The following is a 23,542-nucleotide window of genomic DNA, read 5'->3' as shown; positions in this document are numbered from 1 at the left end:
CAATTCCTTTGAAACATAAGGGTTTTGGTAAGTTATTATCTCGATGGTTTAGATTTTCTTTTCAACTCCATTTCTTTAAAAACTTATGGTTTCTTTATGTTTGTTTTTAGGAGTTTCAATCCCGCTCTTGTCTCCAATATTCCAGTTTTTTGTAAGGAAAATTAGGTAGTTTAGTATTATGACTTAGTTTATGTAATTTATGAAATAGTTTATGTTTGTATGATCTAACATTTCAGGTACAATAAATGGGTAAGTGTGTCTAGACCTAAGGTGTCCAATGATGTATGACGGACTATGTCCGGTAGGCTCGATTGCTAAAAACTTTATGACGGACCTATGTCCGGTGTATGACGGACTTTTTTTCGGGGCTTAATTGCCACCCCTGTATAAACACTTATCTTTTTATTATATCTGACTTGTTATTATGACCTATGACTTATAGTTATGATTATGTTTTATGACCTATGACCTATAGTTATGACATATGACTTACGACCTATGATCTATGACTTATGACTTAGAGTATGATTTATGATTTATGACTTAGATTATGATTTAGAGTTATGACTTAAGCTATGGTATGATCTGGAGGTTTGTGTCTGTATGACTCTTGTGAATTTATGTTATGTTTGATTATATGACTAACTCTTGTTTGTATTTTCCTTACTGGGCTTAGAAGCTCAATCCTTATGATGTTATTATTTCAAGAAATTAAGGATAGAAAGGTCAGTGGCGAGTGGGGACCTAAGAGCTTCGTGATGTATTCATGGGTACCATATAGTCGAGGAAGATTAAGCAGGCCTATTTTTATTAAAGAATGATTAATTTAAATTTTTATTTAAATGTTGCTCATATTTTTACGTTAAAGACAATTATTTTGTTTTTGTAAAACCATGGATCCATGTATGTATGTATGTATGCATGCATTTATTTTCAAGTTTTTATTCAATAAAAGAGCAATATTTATGATTTATGACCCAACGTTGTGTTCTCGGTAATCTATGAGAAATTAGGGCGTTACAATAAACATATTCTCAAGTCAACATATTATTTATCTAACCTAACATATATATAATTCGAAACACAAATTTTATTTAACCTAACATATATACAATTGAAAATAAAAAATTAATCTAACATAACATATTTTCATAACTTAATATCAAATTAACTATAAAATTAACAAATATAAAAATTTAATTTAAAAACTATTTATGTATATAAATTAACTATCATTATTTATCAATACACTAATAATCACAAAACAAAACAAAAAATATTAAAAATTTGAAACAATACCCAAAAGCTAGAGATTATATCCAAACACTCCAATGCAATCTGAAAAAACAACAAAAATTTATCAATTAATATACTAATCAATCACAAAAAAAATAAAAATGAATTTTTACACTAAACACTACCATAACCCAAAAATTAACATATATACGACCACACGGAGATTTTTACATTTATACGATCGATGTGTGTTTTTTTTCTTTTTTATGGTACATGTCTGGCACACCTAATTAAAGCCATCACTCTGACCCAACACATTCGAAGTCCTTCTCTTGTACCAAGTGGAGGCAGACCTTTCGTAGTGTTGCTCGCAGTGGGGATCGGTGCATCGATGGCGGGTGTTTATGGATGTAGTTGTTGGTCGATGGTAAAGACGATGGTGACACGCATGGGAAATCTCTGATTGATGGTGGTGTTAGTGTCCTCAAGCTCTTCCCCTTGCCCATAATGAGACGAGAAATCGTCGAGGCGATTCACTAGGCGTTGAAGGGAATGGGCACTGATCGACATATTCCTATGGAGATAGCTTTAATGGTTGCCAACTTGATCGACGTTTACTTGTTCACAATTCTTCTCTGTCATTGTCTCAAAGTTCACCAATGGTGGGCATCCCACCTTAAGCTGCTTTTCTACTTTGTTATTGCATCCCACCACCTCACCAAAAAAAAAAAATATTTATATATAAATGTATCATAGTTATATCATTGCAGTTTGTGTTCTTTCATTGCAGTATATTTACCCAACTCTTTCTTTTCCTATTTTTCTGCTCTGGTTATTTTTCTGAACTCCCAAATTTCACATGAGTTATATATGTATAAATATATATATATGTCTTTCGTTAATTGGAAGAAAAAATCATAAACATAAATTTATATATCTATGATGACCAAGCAAAATGCAATAAAATGTGTTAACTAATAAGCTAACCACGTTATATATGCATAAATATATATGTATATGTGTATATATATATATGTCTTTGTCCAATTGCTTGAAGCTCAAAAGGGTCTGTATGTCTCAGTCCTAGTGAAGTGAAAATCGCCAGAAAAAAAGAAAAGAAAGAGTGACAGTGAGAAAGACAGTTTTTTAGAGAAGAAGAGAGAGGCTTTGTTGCGTAAACAAATGTTTCAAATTTGTAGCTGTGAATTAGTGGGGTCCACTCTAAGTTTTTCAGTCATTTATCTTTATATATCACAAAATTACCCATTTATTTTATTTTATTATATAAAAAAACAACCCCTTGATTTTATTAAAAATGACTAATTAATTAATCAATTTGGCCCACGGTACCATTTCCTTTATGCAGACACTCATTTAGTTTTTTTTAGATTATAATTGAATGCTTTCTTTACAATATATATACTATATAATGTAAACTTAGTTTTGTTGACTAGTCAAAACACTAAAATGTGAAAAATATGTTATAACTCATGCACGTGTCAACAACCATAGATACTAAGTTATATATAATTTATGTAATTATGTTGTACATGAGTATATATATATATATGTTTCTGCCAAAAAAAATATTGTTTTGTTGTTGTTTTTTAGCTTATGTTGGGTTGATGCAATGTATTGATTGTATTGTTGTGGGGTTGATGTCTAGTTGATTTTTAAGTTGTTTTTTAACACTATATTGTTTAGGTTTAGGTTTATGTATAGTTGTCTAATATCATTTCGTTTTTGTGTTGTTTTTTAGTTGTTTAGGTTTTCTGTATAGTTGTTTTCATGTTGATTTTTTAGTTGTGTAAGTTTAAATATAGTTGTTGTGTTGATGTCTAATTTATGTTTAATTATTTTCCGATATATTTTGAATTTTTTTATAAAAGAAATGTGTTATTATGTAATGGGTTGACATCTAGTTGTTCAATTGTTGTTTTTTAGTTATTATTTAATGATGTGAATTGATGTCTAGTTGTTGTCCAATTAGTATTTTCTATTTGCTTTTTCGATATTGTATTGAAGTGTGTTGCTTTTTAAAAATGTAATGGGTTGCATTGTGTTGTTATGAGGTTGTTGTTTTTGTGTTGTTTAGATTTTGTGTATAGTATTTTTCATGTTGATTTGTATTAGTTGTTTAAGTTTATTTATAGTTGTTCTGTTGTTGTGCTGATGCCTATTTGTTGTTTAGTTTTTTGCATATAGATTTTGATTTTTTTTAAAAAAATAATATGTTAGTATGCACTGGGTTAATGTTTAGTTGTTGTCTTATTATTGTTTTTTAGTTGTTTCATTGACACCATATTTTTGTAAATATAAAATTTTAAAAAACGTATTTTTGAAAACTTAAGGTAGTATTTTTAAAAAAAAAAATCAAGGACCGTAAAAAATAAAAAAAAATCTCAAATAAAAATTACAAACAATACCCAAAGGCTCGAGATGATATAAATGAATTGGGCAAAGACTCAGGATGCTCCAATATAATCTTAAAACAAACAAAAAAATCAATAAAAAGTTTAACAAACCCATTACAATAACATAAAAAATACACATAAATAATCATAAAAAACTAAATTTAAAAGAAATAACTACATTATTATGGTATACAACAACTAACCCACTACAACAAAAAAGGGCATTTAGGTCAATTTTTAACTGCTGCAATTGAGTTTTTGCGTCAGCTTTATATGTGACGTGGAATCCCATGATGCAAATGCATTTGCGTCAGTGGGGAACTACCACAAATCTGGCATTTGTGACAGTTAGGCACTGACACAAATGCTACATTAAAAAAAAAGAAAAAAATGCTACACAAATACTGACCCAACTCCCAGCCAGCCACCCTATGCGACCCTAGCCACTCCCAGGAACCCAGCCACCCCCCACGACCCCGACGACCACCGCGCCACCACCAAGCGCCCCCTGCAGAACGAAACCTAAGTAGAGAAAAAAAAAAACACAAACCCCAACCCCAACCCCCATCAAGAATAAAAGATTTACACAAAAAATTCAAAAAGAAACCATGTATAAGGTTCATAAACATATCATATTCATCAATTTAACCTTAGATATGAAAAAAAAACCTCACCAAAATGGGTCAAGAAAGTCGGAGGCGGTGCTGGTGTGGAGGGTTTTTGCGTGGAGAATTTTTTTAGAAGCTTTTATGTCAAATGGAAATTGGGGATGAAGTTGTGTATTATTGGGGTCTAACAGCGTTTGCGTTAGTGCTTAACTGACACTAACGAAAGGTCTGCGTCAGTGCCCCACTAACGCCAACCTTCCGTTAGCGTCAATTAGGCACTGACGCTAATTTCCCCGTTAACAGCATCATATTGCCACTGATACAAATTTTCCCCATTAACGCTGTCATTGTTAGTACTGATGAAAATTCCCTTGCATTTGTGGCAATGCCCAACTGACACAAATGCTCAATCTCGGTCAACATCGTTAGTCAACACTGACACAAAAGGGCATTTTGGTGTAGTGACCTTAACAATGGAGGGTAAAAAATAGCATCAAAAATCGTTGGCCGAAGTTGGGCGGCGCTGGGTGGAGGATAAATTGAGAAAATGCTCTTTGTTTTGAAGAAAAAGTGAAGAGAAATGAGGAAGAAAGGCTCTGCCTGGGGGTTTATATCACCGTGACCTATAGCGACGACTAGTAAGCTGTCATCATTGATATCAAACGCACTAGTACTCCCCATCCAGAGGCTCAGCCTCCCCAAACAACAGACACGGGCCACCGCCTAGAACTCCCCATGCCGCGGCCGACCCTTCTTCTTCAGCTCCCACCTGTTCTAGAGGGCCGAGACACACCAAGAACAGAGTCGCGGCTCGATCCCTTCGAACCCAGAAAAATCACCATTTCTAGCAGCCAAACCTCACTCAATTCAACCCAAAACCAACCCAATAACACAATTTAACTTTCACAAACATCCCAACATGCACTCAGCGGTGTAGCCCAACAAAAACCTAGCTTAAAGACTCACCAAAATCACACTTCAATCCTTGAAACAAAAAATTCAAGTGCTAGAACAGCCAACAATTCCTAGAATTCAAGTGCTAAACCATAATTAGAGACTTACCTCTATTGAAGAACAATTCCACCCAATTGTTGCTAAGCCAATTCCCAATTCCTCAGCCCCAATTCAATCTTCAATATCAAGAACCCAAGAGCACTTAAAACCTAGCCAAAACTACATAATTTAGACAGCTAAAATCATAATTCAATGCTTACCTAAATTCCTGTCTGAACCTCCAAATTGCAACTGAAATACTCCCCAAGATTCCAGCTCAAATCCTTGAGTTTCTAGCTAAATCTTCCTTGGTTTCAATGGTTTCCTTGAGAGAGAGAGTTTAGTGAGCTGAGAAAAGAGGGAAAGGTCGGTTAATTAAGTTAATCCCAAGGCTTGATGTACCAAAAACGTCTCCGATGGAAAAATGGTAAATTTCTCCCAATATTCTCTCCTAAACTCTCTAACTTCAAATATATATCCAATTACTTATTTTCATAACCCAATAACCCAAATAAATATCTAATACCTAAAATACCCCTTGACTCTCCCCGAGTCAAGTATTGGGTCTCGTTGTGACTTTCCTGCTAACTGGCTCCCCAGGATCGCCTCAAGTCGCATGCTGCAAATCTATATCCACATAATAATGTGTCCTTGCAATTATAAAATTTAATCACATTTATGCCCTCAATGGGCCAAGATTACAGATATGAATCTATATAGTCATATAAGCATGCTTATCACAAAATCATGCCCTCCCGGCACACTAATCAAGGTCCTTAAGCCTTACTAGTGATTTTTTCACTACAAGAAAAACCACTTTTAGGGGCGAAGGGGCGACAATGTCGCCCCTAATATTGCAATATCAGGGATGACACATTCTAAGTCGCCCCTAATATTATGGAAATTTATTAGGGGCGATAAAATGCAATATTAGGGGCGACACGTCGCCCCTGATAGTGAGATATTTTTACGTGAAATTTGAGCGCCATTCTAAAATTGGTGAAAAGTATTAGGGGAAACATGTCGCCACTAATATAGTAATATCAGGGGCGACACGTTGTAAGTTTCCCCTAATATTGGAGCCGTCACCCCTGATAATCAGATATTTTGCCCAAATTTAAGAGGGAAATTTTGGCAGTGTGTTTTAATTGTGAAAAGTATTAGTCGCCCCTAATAATGGGACCCGTCGCCCCTAATAATTTTATATACTCATCTTTCTCCCTGCCCCTCACCAGATCTGTAACAAAACAAAAAAAATGAAAACACACAGTCTTCTCCTGATCTCTCTCTCACTCCTTCTCTCTTCCCCCGATCTCTCCCTCACTCCCTCACTCCCTCACTCTTCTCTCTCTCTCCCTCTCCGTCTCCGTCTCCTCGATCTCGGCTCTATCTCCCTCTCTCTCTCGGCTCCATCTTCTTCTCCATCGGCACCGCCCCAGAGCCGCCTCCACCACCGCCTCACGGTGCCGCCTCCACCACCTCTGTAAGTATATATATATATGTATAAATATATATATATAAATTAGTTTATTTATTTATGTATTATATATATAATAAGCCAGTGGGTGTATAATATATTTATAGTTTTTTTTTATTTATGTGTTTATTTTATAAATATATATAATATGTGTGTGTGTTTATATATTTATATACATTTATATAGTTTATTATTTATTTATTTTATAAATATATATATAATGTGTGTCATAGTGTGTGTATGTATATCTATATATATATTTATAGTTCATTTATTTATTTATATTATTTTTGATAACTATGTATATTATGTTTGTGTAGAAATTGAAAGAGTATCTTTTGGAAAATTTGTGATTAGGATATCTCTAATTTTGTGGCATCAAGGTATTTATAAATTTTATAATTTTGCTTAATTATTTTAATTAATATGTGAATTTGTGTAAAAAGTATTATGTTTTTAGTGTTGTTAATATGTAAGTAAGAAAATAAATAAATAAATAATTATAATTTAATAATAATATGTGTGTAGAAAATAATGTGTGTTGACTGTTTTAAATATATTTGTAGAAAAATATATATTGTGAATATGTGTAGAAAAATGTATAATATATTGTCAATGTTCTGAGAATTTTCTGAATGTCAATTGCAGGCTTTTAAATTTTTGAGATAGCTTAGAATATAGTCGTTATGCTGCTGAAATTTTGGTAGAGTTGCGAGAATTAAATAATACAATTTTTTTTGAATAATTTGAATTAACAAAAAAACATAATTTAATTTAATATTACCAAGTTTAATATTTTTAAAATAAATTAAAAAACTATATAAATAATTTAATTTAGTATTAAAAAATTTAATATTTTTAAAAATTAGATAAATAATTTAATTGAATATTAACAAATTTAATAATTACAAAAAAAATTATATTTTTTAATAAATAATTTTAAAAAATTAAAAAAATTATAATTTAATTTAATATTAACAAATTTAATAATTTAAATATAAATTAAAATTTAGATAAATAATTTAAAAATAAAATAAATAATTATATTTTTATTTAATATTAACAAATTAAATAATTTAAAAATAAACTAAAAATTAGATAAATAATTCAACAATAAAATTAAAATTTAGATAAATAATATTAACAAATTTAATAATTTAAAAATAAACTACATTTGTAGATAAATAATTTACAAATAAGTTTGATAGTTAAAAAAATAACTAATTATGAAATAATTACCTATAATTAATTTATAAGACATCGTAAAACAGCTAGTGTTAAAAAGTATTTCATTTTTTGTTGCTTTTCTTTGGTGATAAAATTTGATCACCAAAGATAGGATGGAAGTTTTTTATATTATCACCTAGTGATAATTTTTTCACCAAAGTTGTTTTAGTTAGTTTAATTTTGTTGATAAAAAATATATTTATATTTGAAATGTTTGAAATATTAGAATTATTAGTGTTAATATGTATTTAGGTTTAGGTAATATTAGTGTTATTAATATTTATTGAAATGAAATATTGAGAGATTGGGAGATATTTAGAGAGAGATTGAGATGAGAGATCGAGGAAGGAAATGGAGAGGAGGCGACTGTAGGAGTATGGGGCTGTCTAGAGGGGAGATGAAAATAAGATGTAGGTTTATGTTAAATAAAAATATTAAGTCGCCCCACTCTTATCAGGCGCGACATTGTATTAAATGATATGCACTCATTTAAATAAAACGTTCTTTGTTTCCTTTTTGTACATACTTTTGTTTCCTAAAAATTTTCAAAGCTATTTTTTTCCTTCTAAGGTTGACTTTAGTTATAATATCATAACTACTACATGTTGATTTATATGGTATTTGAGAATGAAAATATAGTCATAATTTAAAATAATTAATAATATAACACGGGAAACGTAGAATATGATACGAGATAGACTACATATCATATTCATTTTTATTCAATAATATTACATTATAGGATTGGTCTTACTACAATTAACGTTACACATAATGATTATTAGAGTAAAAACTAACTTGCATTACAGGTTCAAATACTACTACCAAAAAGTATTGGGCCAAAGGTGTGGACATGAGCGAGGAGTGGGCCGCAAATTGAAGGAGTCAAGGTCCGTGGCCGGTTCCACCGTCGTTGCAGCCGCCGTATCTCTACATGTATGGAGCTCCATCGTCCACATTACCTCCCCAATATCCTTGGTCGATGCTGCCACCACAGCAACCGCAACAAGAAGACAATAGGGAGGACGAGGCAACTGATTTAGGAGATTAGGTTTATTTTATTATTAATTATTGTTAAATTATATGAACAATATAAATATTTGTTATCTTAATGTATTAAGAATATGGATAATTGTTATCTTAATAAACTAATTTGAATATTTAATATAATATTTTTATTTTTAATATTTTATTTTCAATTATTTAAATTTAAATTAATAATTTAGATTAATAATTAATTAAAATTTTATTTAATTATTTAATTTTATTATTTTTTATAAATAAAATATTTTTAGGGGCGACTAATAATCAAGTATCAGGGGTGCCATATCGACTAATATTTATGCTACGTGTAAACATTTGGGGTGACATCTCATGGTATTAGAGGCGACATGTCGCCCCTAATAATCAAGTATTAGGGGTGACTAGTGACATATCAGGGGCGACACATCGACAAAAAATTATGCAAAATGTTCAAATTTTTGGGGCGATATTTCAACTTTTAGGGGCGACTATGTCGCCCCTAATATTTGAATATTAGGGGCGACCCATTGAGTCGTCGCTAATGTACCATATTAGGTACATTTTATCAGGCGCGACAGATCTGGGGCGACTTTTAGGGTTATTAGGGGCGACATGCGTCGCCCCTAAAACCCATTTTTTTTGTAGTGTTTGGTCGTTACATAATGTTTTGGAAAACTAATAGGTAGCATGCATCTAGATTTAAATTCCAAGATCCTACAAGAATCAGCAACACTCAATTGTTTGATTCTTCTTCAAACTACAACTCCACCACAAGGAGTGACCTTTAACCCAAAAGTCGACCTTTGACTATCTTTTCTGATTTTAATCAAAATTAGTGTATTTTGTAGGGCTCAAGTCTCTACCTGAATATACCAACAAAAAATTCCCCGTTAACGTTATATACTTGAGAATATACTTTACTGCAATCGAGTTACTCAATCTAAAATTGAATTGATCATGACTCACTATATCCTTACTATATAGCAGGTATCAACTATGGCAATACATGCAATAGCAAATATGAAAACGCCTACAATTGAGACATAGGGGTTTTATCGTTAATATCTTTTTTTTCTCATTGTGTTTGAGAGGACACTACTCTTCAAATATCAGTTATCGTAATTCTCTTAAAATTCTGCATTGAAAAACACATAAGTACCTTATTGATATAATATGCTTGAAACAAAGCTAAAATTTTGTTTTTACAATCTTTGAAGATCTATATTCCTAAACCATAACTTGTTTCTCTCAAATCTTTCATTCAGAATTTCTTGGCTTGCAATTTCTTTTCTTTTGATAATGTTTTTACATCACTCTCAACGAGTTCAATATCATCAACCTAAAGAACCAAGAAAATCACCTCTTTGTCTTTGATGTGTTTGCAAACACATGGTTCATCTTGACTGTTTCATCAAATATTAGGTTTCACAACCTAGAAGCTTTCTTGAGTCCAATAAATAGACCCGAGTAATTCACAAAATTTATGCTCTTAGCTTTTCACTTGAAATTAAAACCATCTGGTTAAGCCATGTATTTAGGCTCGAGCACGTCTTCCTACAAACTGAGCTCCTAACTTAGCCCATCATGTAGGTGAGATCATCATGTTTTGTTCATGATGCTCGTTTTGAACTGATAAAAGCATGTTTTGTTGCTCGAAAGGAAACTAAGGTGAAGGCAACATATGCAATCGCGCTAGAATTATCATTTCCTATAGGAAAAAAAATATGCTGTCCCCAATTTCTTGTCCCCTCCATGTCCCACAAATTATTTTAAGACATCATTTATTTATTTAACATACTTTTAAATTGATTTACAACTTTCTTTTTTCCCAACTATATTAACACTATAAATAAATTATGTGTCTTAAAATAATTGGTGGGACATGGAGGGAATAGGAAATTGGGGACAGCAGATTTTTTTTCTTCGTATAGTGTGTGTTGTGACTAAAAGCATATTTAGTCACAATAAATTATATTTTTTGCTACTAATATTTTGCTTGTAGCCATGGACTTTTTTCAGTGATAACATAAATTATAAATTATAGATATGATTATGTTTTATTAGCCATAAATTTTTCACTTCTTATCATTTTTTTTTCTCAAAATTTTGTATAGTTTATATATATATATATATCATGCACACCGTTTATATAACTTCGATAAATAATTTATAGACCAGGGACCGAATACTAAGAGAGACAAAACAACTTATATAATCCTTCCCGGGCGTAAATATATACTATACGAAAACAACTTGGTCAAAAAACCAAATTGGTCACGCACAGTAGTGTACGTACCAACAACCAGTCTACATATAATTAATGGAGAAGCAAGAAATAAATTTCCTTCTGCATGAAACATAAACGACAAAACTTTAGTAAAGGCAAAGGAAGAATTTGAAAATGGGACAGAATATGAGAAATCCCATATCCTAAGCTTTAACATATGTCTCACTAGGACCACTTTATATTTGTATGGTCTAAAACCTCAACGGAAGCAAGGTAGCAAAGCCAACAGAACTGAAGAATTTTTATTTTGAAGAGACTCCTTTACTCTTCTTTTGCATGCACTATATTATCCATTATTTTCTCTAAATTCTAGTGTCTCACTCACATTCTTCATTGTGAAAGCCAAAAATGGACACAAAGACCACCACAGCCATTCCACCTCAAAATCTTTCCTCTGCCTATGGAGTACCACAAAACCTGGCGGCAACGCCGACAGCAGCCTCTGCCTACGCAGTACCTCAAAACCAGCTCCAGCTGACGCCAACTGCGACGTATACAACTCAACCCTTGACACCGACTGCGGCGTCGTATGCACCTCAAACACTGAATACAACGACCCCACCTCATCATCAAAATCTAACATCTGGGGTTACGCCGCACCAGAGCCTAGCCTCGCCAGGCATTGTGCCTCATCAGAAACGAGCTGCTCATTCATCAGCAGTTGGACTCGGTAGCCGCACGGCTCGTACGGCACTCGGACTGGACGGCCGTGCGTCTCGCACTCTCGGACTTGACAGCCGTGCAACCCGTGGTGGAACGTCCGACGAGACTGAGCTGAGCAAAAGAATCATGGATCTTCATGAGTCTGATGAGCGTGGTCTTGCTGTTAAGCCTGTTCTTCACATCATCGATGTCATTTTTCACCGCGCTACTGCTGACCTACCTGGATTCAATCTTCAGGTATCGTATATTAATTATTCAAACACTTTGCTCAAGCTACTCTCTCTTGAATATCATTTTTAATAACTCTCGACTATTTTCAATGATTTATTACAGCATTCAGACATTGGTACCGATGAAAAAGCTGTCGTGTATTCTGTTGCTAGTCTTCAAGATAATGTCGAAATCCCTGCTAGGATTACGAACGCCATATCATGCGAGGTAATAGTTACATATATATATATATACATTTTTATATTTATGCTCACAAATTATGTGAGGTTTTTCATTAATGAATAGATAAGGTGTAAACATTTCAATTGTTGACAGGGAGTAGGACAGGAAAAAAAAAACCGAATGAGGATCCTAGTAAAAAAGATTATACTACTTTTATTACAAGTTATAAAATAAACAAAAAAATTGCCATAGATACATGAAATAATGTAAGAATCCGTAACAATGCGCACACTATATATTAATAGCACTGTTAAGTTATTGGTGGCTGAGTTCGTTGACTTGTTTGACCTTTTGGGGACACACATGCATATTTTCTATTATGACAGATCCTCAGCAAGTGCTCAGCTGGAGTGGATGTGCACACCATTACAATGGAAATATTACAGATAATCAAGCACTACGGGTGGGACTCGAAGGTGCTGCTAGCCTTGGTGGCATTCGCTGTGACTTTTGGCGAGTTTCGACTGGTCCTCCAGCAATACTCAACCAATCCACTCGCCAAAGCGGTTGCTCTTCTCAAACAATTGCCTGAACTTTTGGAGCATGCTGGGGCTTTAAAGCCAAAACTCGACGCTCTCTACGATTTGATCAAGGAAATCCTTGACGTGACAAAGAAAATTGTCGACTTCTATGACCTTCCAAGGAATGAGTATTTTACTGCTGACTCCCCTGAAATTCTATCTGCTGCTTCTCATATCCCAACTGCTGTTTATTGGACCATTCGGAGTATTGTTGTTTCTTCAACTCAAATTTTGGCCCTCACCGGCATGGGAATTGAGTATGTATAAATGCATATTAGTTTAATTGGGCTTATATAGTACTATATGTCTAGGGATGTGACCATATATTGTTGACTTTTTACATGTTTCGCCAGGTATCTAACGGAGCCATGGGAGCTGTCTTCCTTGGCCCATAAGCTCAACAACATAAAAGGGCATGTTGTTGACATTATCGAACGTTGTTACAAGTTTGTTGGTGAGTTCTGCTTCTTATATGGATTCAATATGTGATATATATTCTAACATATTATATATTCTTTTCTACGTTAATGAACGTTACATACGGCTAATATAAATGGCATGTGTATGTTGATACAGAGAAGAAGAAAGAGGATGAAGCATATGAGTATCTTGTGCGTACTTTCCAAATTACACACATCGATAGCTCAAAGCCTCTGAGGGTTTTATTCAATGAAGATCCCCAAGCACTCTATGATTGCTACAGCAAGAAAAGGGTTTGCTCAGAAACAAATATTTAATTTATTGATTTCGCATTTTGTTGTTATTTTTTTAGCTTATTAATTTCACGTGTATTTGGTATATATAAAACAGATCATAATCGAGGATTTGAAGAGAAAAGTTGTGGCCTTATTCATCACAGAATTAGATCCTGAACTCATTCGTTCACCTGAATATGCAATCTTACAACAAATGTACGCAGAAAAGAGGCACAACATGACAAGATCTGAGAGTCAATATGAAGTGGTTTGGGTTCCAATCTCAAACGTGTGGAATGATGACAAGTACAGAGTATTTGATAGGTTAAAAGAACAAATGGAATGGCACTCGGTGCACCATCCTTCAGCTGTAACCCGAGTGGCCCCAAGATTCTTCAGAGAGAAATGGGGTTTTGTTAAGAAGCCTATCCTCGTGGTGATCGACACTCAAGGCAGAGTTATGCACAACAATGCCATTCACATGATGTGTATTTGGGGAAGCCTATCCTACCCTTTTACCGCCAACAGAGAAAAATTGTTGTGGGAGGATAATGCCTGGACCATGGACCTGCTCATCGATGGCCTTGACCCCAATGTTTCTATTTGGGTAAGAGTTTTAACTATATATATGCTAGCTGACATGTGTGTATATATATATATATATATATATAGTACTAATAACGTGCTTAATTTATTGGTTTAGATCCAAGAACAAAAGCACGTTTGCTTGTATGGAGGAGAAGACATTGACTGGATAAGGAAATTCACAAGAATTGCTAAGGATGTTGCCCGCGAATCTGGGATTCAACTGGAGTTGCTTTACGTGGGGAAGAGCAAACCTCACGAGAAAGCAACAAGGAACATCATCGAGCTAATTTTGAAGGAGAACCTAAGCAGAACCTTGGACTGGAACCTTATCTGGTACTTTTGGCTGCGGTTGGAGAGCATGTGGCACTCCAAGGGGCAACTGACCACGGCTGAAACTGTCAAGCACGACCGTGTAATGCAAGGAATCATTGCGATGCTGAGCTATGGGTCCAGTAGCCAAGGTTGGGCTGTTATCAGCAAAGGTTTTGAGGGAATGGTTAAGGGCAACGGGGAGCACATGTTTAGGGGCTTGACTGAGCATGGCCTATGGAAGACGAGGGAGGCAGTGATCGGTTTCGTGCCCGCTCTGGATGAGTACCTTCAGAAGCTCCATGTTGACGCACCACACCACTGCACCAGCCTCATTTTGCCAGCCACTGGTGCAATGCCCGAAACCGTGGCTTGCTCTGAGTGCGGCCGTTTGATGGAGAGGTACACCATGTTCCGCTGCTGCCTTGACTAATATTGACCATTTCATCGTGAACTTGATGACGAGTTGATATGCACGCATAATATTGGCATGGCGCCTCTATGACAATAAAAGAACATCGTCATCGATCATAAATAGATTGTTATGAGAATATTGTCGTAATTGTTTTATCTTTTATATATATTTATTTTTTTTTTAAATATTTTGGGACAAAATTTATATCCTGTATTGCATTGCTGTTGCTTTGGCAACTACAACCAAGTTTTCTGTTATTTTAATTATTGAATAAATAAATAATACTTGCTGTTTTTCATGCCTTCCAATACGACTACTACAAAATTTATATGCTTTAATTAATTCTACTATTATTTGTTGGGTATATTAAGTGTATATATCTTATAAATATTACTGTGTGTTAAACAATAGAAAATACCTTCTGCCTTTTTCATGCTTTTCTCTGTTATTGGTTCATTTCTCTTATTTGCTATTGTATGGACAAGTGTCCCTTTTACCCATTCACGTGTATTATAAATAGTCTTGTATTGTGTACTACTTTTACTCAAGGAATACAATACACAATTTCTGATTCCTTCTGTCATGGTATCAGGCCAAACAAATGGCATCCGAAGAGAGTAATAGCTCTACCCCACCAATGGAGGATGAAAATACCCAAAATCCCCCTCAAAACCCTACTATCATTAACCCTGAACACATCTCTTCTGCTGCCGCCGCCCCTTCCATTTCTCCTTACTCCTCTTCTTCCTCACCCCTTCCCACCTTTACCCACTCCATTTCAGTCAAACTTGATGATTCAAACTACTTGGTATGGAGAATGCAAATCCAGAATATTATTATAGCCAATGGACTTGAAGGTTATATAGATGGCATGGTGATTTGCCCCTCCCAGTTCCTCGGTTCCGACTCTTTGGCACCGAAACTAGATTTTCAGGCGTGGCATCGATGCAATCGCCTTCTCATGAGCTGGTTGTATGCCTCCCTCTCCGACTCTTTACTTGGCCAGATCGTCAGCTTCAACACTGCAGCTGAAATTTGGGTCTCTCTCGAACGCACTTACACCGCCGCCTCCTTTGCTCGCAGCTCCGACTTTCGCACTACCTTGCAAACGCTACGGAAGGACGGCCTCTCTGCTTCAGCATACCTGCAAAAACTGAAGTCACTGTGTAACACCCTTGCTTCGGTTGGAGAACCCGTATCCCCTCAAGAACACCTTTCTTACCTTCTAAATGGCCTGGGTCCTGAGTACAATGCGTTTGTTACACCAATCTTAGCTCGACCGATTCCCCCTACGATTGAAGAAGTACATGCTTTGCTTCTCAGTTATGAAGCTCGTCTGGAACGCCAAACTGCTGCGGCCTCCCTTAGCTCCCTTCAAGCCAATTTTGCCAAGCTTCCCTTTCCCAAACCGAAGCCCAAATCACCTCATCACTTTACCCCATCACAGTTTCCTTTTCCCTCCACTCATAATGCCTCTTTCCCACCCCAATATCCCTCCACCCGACCCCCATCACGTCCACCCTCTCCTTGGTTATCGCCTCCTTCCCGTTCAACCAATCGCCCACCCAAATGCCAAATTGCTTCAAAATCAGTCACACTGCCCTCACTTGTTATCACCGTGCAAACCTCCACTTCTAACCCACCACTTCACCAAGACCATTCAATGCTTATTTTACCCAACAAAGGCCTCTATCCTATGCATCATCCTCCCCACCCGCCCCTCCTTTACTGCCCACTCCCCCTTCCCCCACCTCAATAACTGATTCGGCTTGGTTTATGGACTCGGGTGCCTCCCATCATTTCACCCCTGACCGCAACCTCCTGGAATCGGCTGCTCCATACACGGGTAATGACCAAATTACTATGGGCAATGGTAAGTCTGCTCCTATTTCTAATGTGGGCTCTGCATATCTTCATTCATTACTCTCTCCCTCACTTAAACTTTGTCGTCTTTACTATTCTCCCTCCCTGTCAAAGAATCTTCTTAGTGTTTCTCAGCTTTGTCAAGATAATAATGCATATGTTGAATTTCACCCCACTCATTTTCTTGTTAAACACCAGGTCAGTCACCAAATACTTCTCACCGGTCTACTTGATCAAGGCATCTATCGTGTTGCTTCCTCCGTCAAGTCCACTTGCTCTGCCCCTCCCCGTTTACTCTATTCATCCAAGTCGTCCATTGATCTGTGGCATTCTCGGCTAGGTCACCCATGTTCAGATGTTATTTCCCATGTTTCTTCTACTTGTAATTTTTCATTTCCAAGAAAAGATAGTCTATCCTTTTGTACTTCCTGTCAATTAGGCAAATCTCATAGGCTGAGTTTTCCTAACTCTGTATCTCAAGCTACAAAGCCTTTTGAATTAATACATTCAGACATTTGGGGACCAGCCCCGGTTTCATCCATTACTGGTGTTAAATATGTCCTCTTGTTTATTGATGATTTCACTCGTTTTACATGGTTTTATTTGCTTACTAATCGAGATGAAGCCTTCTCTACTTTTCTAACGTTTCAAAAATTGGTTTCCACACAATTTCACTCAACTATTCAGACTGTTCGCATGGATTGGGGCGGTGAATACCGACCCCTTTCTCGCTTCTTCACCACTAATGGTATAAAACATGAAATTTCTTGTCCCCACACTCCCCAACAAAATGGTCGCGTCGAACGCAAAAATCGTCATATAGTTGAAACCGGTCTAACCATGCTTGCCCATGCTCATTTACCCTTGACATATTGGCCGTATGCCTTTTCCACAGCCACCTACTTAATCAATAGGCTTCCCACTCGGGTCCTCAATTACTCCAGCCCATATCAACTTCTTTATCACAAAGTCTCCAACTACTCACTCCTTCGTGTCTTCGGATGTCAATGTTTTCCCTTTCTCCGCCCATATAATCATCACAAACTTGAGTTTCGCTCTCATCCTTGCACCTTTCTTGGTTATAGTAGCAAACACAAAGGCTACTTGTGTCTTCATCAAACTTCAGGTCGTATTTTCGTCACTCGTCACGTTATCTTCAATGAATCCCATTTTCCCTTTTCTTCTTTCTCGACCTCCCCTCCATCTCCACAACAGCCTCATTCTCTTGTCCCTTGTCTACCTTTTTCAGTCCCACAACCAAGTTCAGTCTCCCCACCTCCTCAATCTTCTCAGCCCTCGGCTCAAATGTCCCCGTTCCCCACGTCCATGGCCCGTTCTCGATCCCCCATCCCCTTCCCCGACACTCCTCTTTCCCTTTCTCCCTCTACTCAATCTTCCAGTCCTTCACCTACTCACTCCTCCCCTACCTTGTCCCCACCAATTCCCCTTGTGGTTGATATGCACGGTCCACATCCACTTCCCATTGCCCCTACTAATTTGCACCCAATGGTTACTAGAGCTAAATCGGGCATCCATAAGCCCCGTCTATTTTTTAGTGTGGCTGCAGGTACATCAGTTGAGCCCTCCACTTTTCGTGAAGCAAGTGCTGATCCTCGCTGGAATGAGGCCATGAAAGTCGAGATTACTGCCTTACAATCTCAAGGCACTTGGGTTCTTGTTCCTCCACCTACTGGTGCGCGTATTATTGGTTGCAAGTGGGTGTATCGCATCAAGCTTTGTGCAGATGGTTATGTGGACAGGTATAAAGCCCGCTTGGTGGCAAAGGGGTTCCATCAAACACCTGGCATCGACTACCACGAAACATTCAACCCCGTGATCAAGCCGAACTCTATTCGGCTAGTGCTTTCTCTTGCTGTTTCTTTCCATTGGTCTATCAAGCAACTTGACATTCAAAATGCATTCCTCCATGGGGATCTTACGGAAACTGTGTACATGAAACAGCCTCCAGGCTTTGTGGACTCATCTTCTCCTCATCATGTTTGTAAGCTGTCCAAGTCTCTTTATGGGTTAAAACAATCCCCACGCGCCTGGTTTCTGAAGTTAAGCACAGCTATACTTGACTGGGGTTTTGTTGCATCACAAGCAGATGCCTCTCTTTTTATTTACAGAAACAACAATGAAGTAATCATCCTCCTCATCTACGTAGATGACATTATCCTTACTGGTTCATCTGATGTGGTTATTGCTGACTTATTATCATTTCTTAACACCAAGTTTGCGGTCAAGGACCTCGGGCATCTCCATTTTTTCCTTGGTATTCAGGTTCATCGGTCCCCTCGTGGCATTCATTTATCGCAAACTAAATACATTCGGGACCTCCTCACGAAGACCCAGCTACTTGATTCCAAACCGGTGGCCACCCCGATGGCTTTGACTCCCTTGTCTCTATATGATGGTGAGTTACTCTCGGATCCTACACCATTTCGTAGTTTGGTTGGCGCTTTGCAATACTGTACTATCACTCGCCCCGATATTTCTTTTACGGTGAACAAACTATGTCAGTTTCTTCATGCTCCCACTAGTGTTCACTATCAAGCGGCCAAGCGAGTCCTTCAATACCTCAAAGGTACAGCTCACCTTGGTACACTGCTACAACCCGATCCAACTCATGAGCTTCACTGTTTTACGGATGCAGATTGGGCCTCTTGCCCCGACGATCGCCGCAGTACAAGCGCCTACTGTGTCTTCTTCGGTCTGAATCTTATTTCCTGGTCATCCGCCAAACAGAAAGTCGTCTCACGCTCGAGTACGGAGTCGGAATATCGTGCATTAGCTAATGGCGCCGCTGAGATATCATGGCTTCAATTGTTACTGGCAGAACTCGGCTTCCCTCTCAGGGCCCCCCCAACACTTCATTGTGATAATATGAGCACCCTCCATCTCGCGTCGAATCCTGTACTCCACGCTCGCACCAAACATGTCGAAATCGACTACCATTTTGTTCGGGAACGGGTCAAAAGCGGTCATCTTCGACTCTGCTTCACACCTTCAGATAACCAAGTCGCCGACTGCCTCACCAAACCTCTGGTTACGTCTCGCTTCCAAGAACTACGAACCAAACTCACGGTTCTTCCCAGTACCGTGTGTTTGCGGGGGGCTGTTAAACAATAGAAAATACCTTCTGCCTTTTTCATGCTTTTCTCTGTTATTGGTTCATTTCTCTTATTTGCTATTGTATGGACAAGTGTGCCTTTTACCCATTCACGTGTATTATAAATAGTTTTGTACTGTGTACTACTTTTACTCAAGGAATACAATACACAATTTCTGATTCCTTCTGTCACTGTGGTATCTCATTCATATGTTTATAACTCTAAATAGTTAATATTAATTCAAAGTCTGTAAAAAGTACATAATTACTTTAGAAACTACTAATTCTTTTTCTTTTGTTATTTTTGTAACATATTAGATTTTAAAATAAATATACGTGAATATATATTCATCTGAGATAGTGAGGTAATGGAAAATTTGTGTCTGTATTAGCATTTAAAAAGGAGCCGGTATAAAATAATCTTAGTCAAAAAATATAAAATTTTTAGAGAAAGTCCGAACCCAAAAGCAAATTGGAGAAACTTTTGGGAACTTCTAGTAGATTAAAAACAATCATGGTAAATTATTATTGGGCATTTAATATGTGATATTGTTAAAGAAAAATAAAAACTTAGTGAAATTCTTGAGTTAAGAATTTTACTTTAGAAAAAATTACCATTTTGGATACCTAAAACTCAGTATGTACATAATGGCATTTGAGATAATTATGTCACAAAACATATTCACTTTTGTAAATTTATTAAATTAGTGAAATGGTAAAATTAAGTAGGATCATAATGCCCCATTTTATTGATGATTGAAAAATTATCCTTGATTAAACTAATAATATATTAAGGAATATAGTTAGATATTTGGGCTTATGTATGGTTAACCACCTAAGGATCCTATGTGTTATATGAAGAATATATAAGGTGGTGAGTAAGAAAGAAGAAATTTTTGTAAGGAAGTGTGACACTTAGCCACATCTTGGTTAGATGTCACCGCTTGGAATTTCTTGGAGCTGAATTAATTATAAGATTTACCACCGTTTGGTTAGATGTCAAATAAGGGGTTATAAATAGGAACGTGTAGGCCTTGAGTTCTATCTTTTTCCATTTTACAAAGAGAAACTTTTCCTATCTCTCTCATCCTCACTTTGACCAAGTACCTCCCAAGCCTTTTGTTTAATTTTCTTCACCAACTCTCAAGAAGATCAATCCCGTGTGCGCTTTAAATGATTAAATAGTTAAAGACAAGAAGAGTATAGTTGTATGCAAGTGTAGGATACTTTTAAAGGTATACTTTTTCTCAACTAAATTTCCTTTTGTCTATTATTTTCTTGGATAAGTTATGAGTTAGAGATAACTTTGGTTGTATGGTGGAGAATGAATGGTGATGAAAAGATTTAAAGGAGGGAGTTTCAATATTATAAAGGACACTCACCCAAACTTAGGTCTACATAAGTAAATTTAGAGGTTTTAGGGTCTACAAGTTTAAGATTCTACAACGATGACATCTATTGCGATGACTTTGTATGTAGTCTAAATCCACAATTTTTTTTTTCATAATTTGTTAAAAAAATAAGTTACAGCGACGACATGTCGTCGATGTCGGGTCGTCAACAACACACTACCATGTCCTCCAAATTACTGATACCCTACATCGACGACAGATCGTCGCTATAGGGTACTAGGAATTTGGAGGGAACAAGAGGCGGGAGCTGACTCTACTTCGACGACATGTCGTTGTTGTAGGGTCTTCGTCGAAAAAAAAGAGAGAAATATGTTTGTCTATAGCGACGACATGTCGTCGCTGTAGGATGGGGAGGAAACTCAACCGCCTAGAGTTGGTTTCCTATTTACACCCCCTATAGCGACGCCTTGTCGTCGCTGAAGAGTCCTCGTGGAAAAAAATGAGGGAAATATGTTATTCTAGAGCGACGACATGTCATCGCTATAGGATAGGGATGGAACTTAACCGCCAAGAGTTGGTTGTCTATTTTCACTCCCTATAGCGATAACATATCGTTGCTATAAAGTCTAATTTAATCCACTGGTCAGTTATTTTTATAAAATAGGTAGAAATTAAAGTAATAATCTTTAATGGTAAATTAATATATTTTTAATTAAATATTTGTTTATTTAATTACTTTTATAATATATTTATAAAATTTGATAATGTATGTAGATAAAATAGGTAATTAAGTTAACTTTACTCTTAAAATTAAGTAAATATTAAAATAATAAAACTTTATTTTTGTTTTAAAAAAAATAAAATTATATTAAGAATTTGATAATTATTAAATAACATAATAATAATTATAATTAAATATTTGATTATATAACGAAACTTTATAATACGTTCATAACTAACTATAATATATATTCATAAAATTTGATAATATATATTCATAAAATTTAATAATTTATTCATAAGATTTTACAATTTACTTGAAAAAATTAGTATTTTGGTGATAAAAAAATTATTAGCAAATAAAGGAAGTTTTTTAGGATTATCACATTGTGATAATTTATTTTCCATTTGAATCAGTTATAACGATTGAGAAGAGTTGGATACCTAATAGATGAAGTAACTCTGATGAGTTTTGGAATGGTCTTCAAGCATTTATACAAATGGCCAAGAATCATGCTGAATCAGAAACTAGATGTGGTGGAGGCTCACATACACAAATATGAGTTTCTGCAGCTTTACGTGAAGTGGACCTACCATGGTGAAGTTGATATGCCTCCAGTAGTGGACGACGAGGCTCCAGTGACTGATGAGATGATTGCATCAGCAATGATGTTATTAGAGAACAAGACACTAATGAAGAAGGCATAAATGAAGGAATTTCAGATTGTGGTGGCAATAGTGCGGAGAATCAATTTGATGACCTATTTCAAGAGGTCGAAGCTGGGTTATACCCTGGTTGTACTTGGTTGTCTTCCTTGAACTACTTGGCGAAGATGATGCACATGAAGGTTGTGAATAAATGGAAAAATAGTTCCTTTGATGAACTTTTGAAGTTTATCAAATTTGCATTCCCGAAGGAGAAAAAGATTCCGACTTCATTCTACGAGTCTAAGAAAAAAATGAGGAACTTAGGGTTAGGTTATCAATCAATTCATGCTTGCAAGTACGACTGTTGTTTGATCTGGAAGGATTCCCAAAAATAGAGTTGTCCTGCATGTGGTGAGAGCCGATGGGTTGACAAAGACACAAAGGGGAAAAAAGTCACCCAAAAAGTGTTGTGGTACTTTCCTTTGACTCATAGATTGAAGTATCTTTCTGGTTTAAGGCATACAACAAATGATATGACCTAGCATAGTACGGGACGGTCGAAAGTAGATGGTTTCACTACAATAAAAAATACTTTCAATAAGACCGAAAAAGTATTATCAAATATATACCATAACACTTTTTGATGTGTTAAGGAAAGCGGTGTTATAGTAGGTTAGAGCACTTTGCATAAAACTTTTCTATAGTTATAGACATGTGTTATGGTATAGCCTACGATAATACTTTTGTTGTGTTATTTTAATAGTTAGATAATTATTATTTTTTTTTGGTAAATCAGCAGTGAATTTCATTACTCCAAAAACCAATTTACAAACAAACAACACCCACTAAAAGGGTCCAAACATACTTCTTTAATCTATACATTGATTACATTATATTTATAATATCGTATACCATTCTAAATCCTTCGTAGAAACTTT

At 35.9% G+C, this 23,542-nt stretch overlaps 1 protein-coding gene across 1 annotated transcript; it reads left to right on the top strand.

The window, feature by feature from the left end:
* Positions 1-11,582: 11,582 nt before the first annotated feature.
* On the top strand, positions 11,583-15,202 carry LOC133822238 (protein SIEVE ELEMENT OCCLUSION B-like). The gene is made up of 7 exons (XM_062254505.1): positions 11,583-12,165; positions 12,262-12,366; positions 12,708-13,159; positions 13,256-13,356; positions 13,479-13,615; positions 13,713-14,204; positions 14,301-15,202. Exons 1-7 carry the CDS (start codon positions 11,614-11,616, stop codon positions 14,925-14,927), a joined length of 2,466 nt encoding a protein of 821 aa, XP_062110489.1. The 5' UTR covers positions 11,583-11,613; the 3' UTR covers positions 14,928-15,202.
* Positions 15,203-23,542: the final 8,340 nt, after the last annotated feature.

Source organism: Humulus lupulus, chromosome 3, assembly GCF_963169125.1.
Source record: "Humulus lupulus chromosome 3, drHumLupu1.1, whole genome shotgun sequence".
Lineage (NCBI taxonomy): Eukaryota > Viridiplantae > Streptophyta > Magnoliopsida > Rosales > Cannabaceae > Humulus > Humulus lupulus.
Note: the sequence above shows the minus strand (reverse complement) of the source record. Positions and strands in the feature narration are given on the sequence as shown.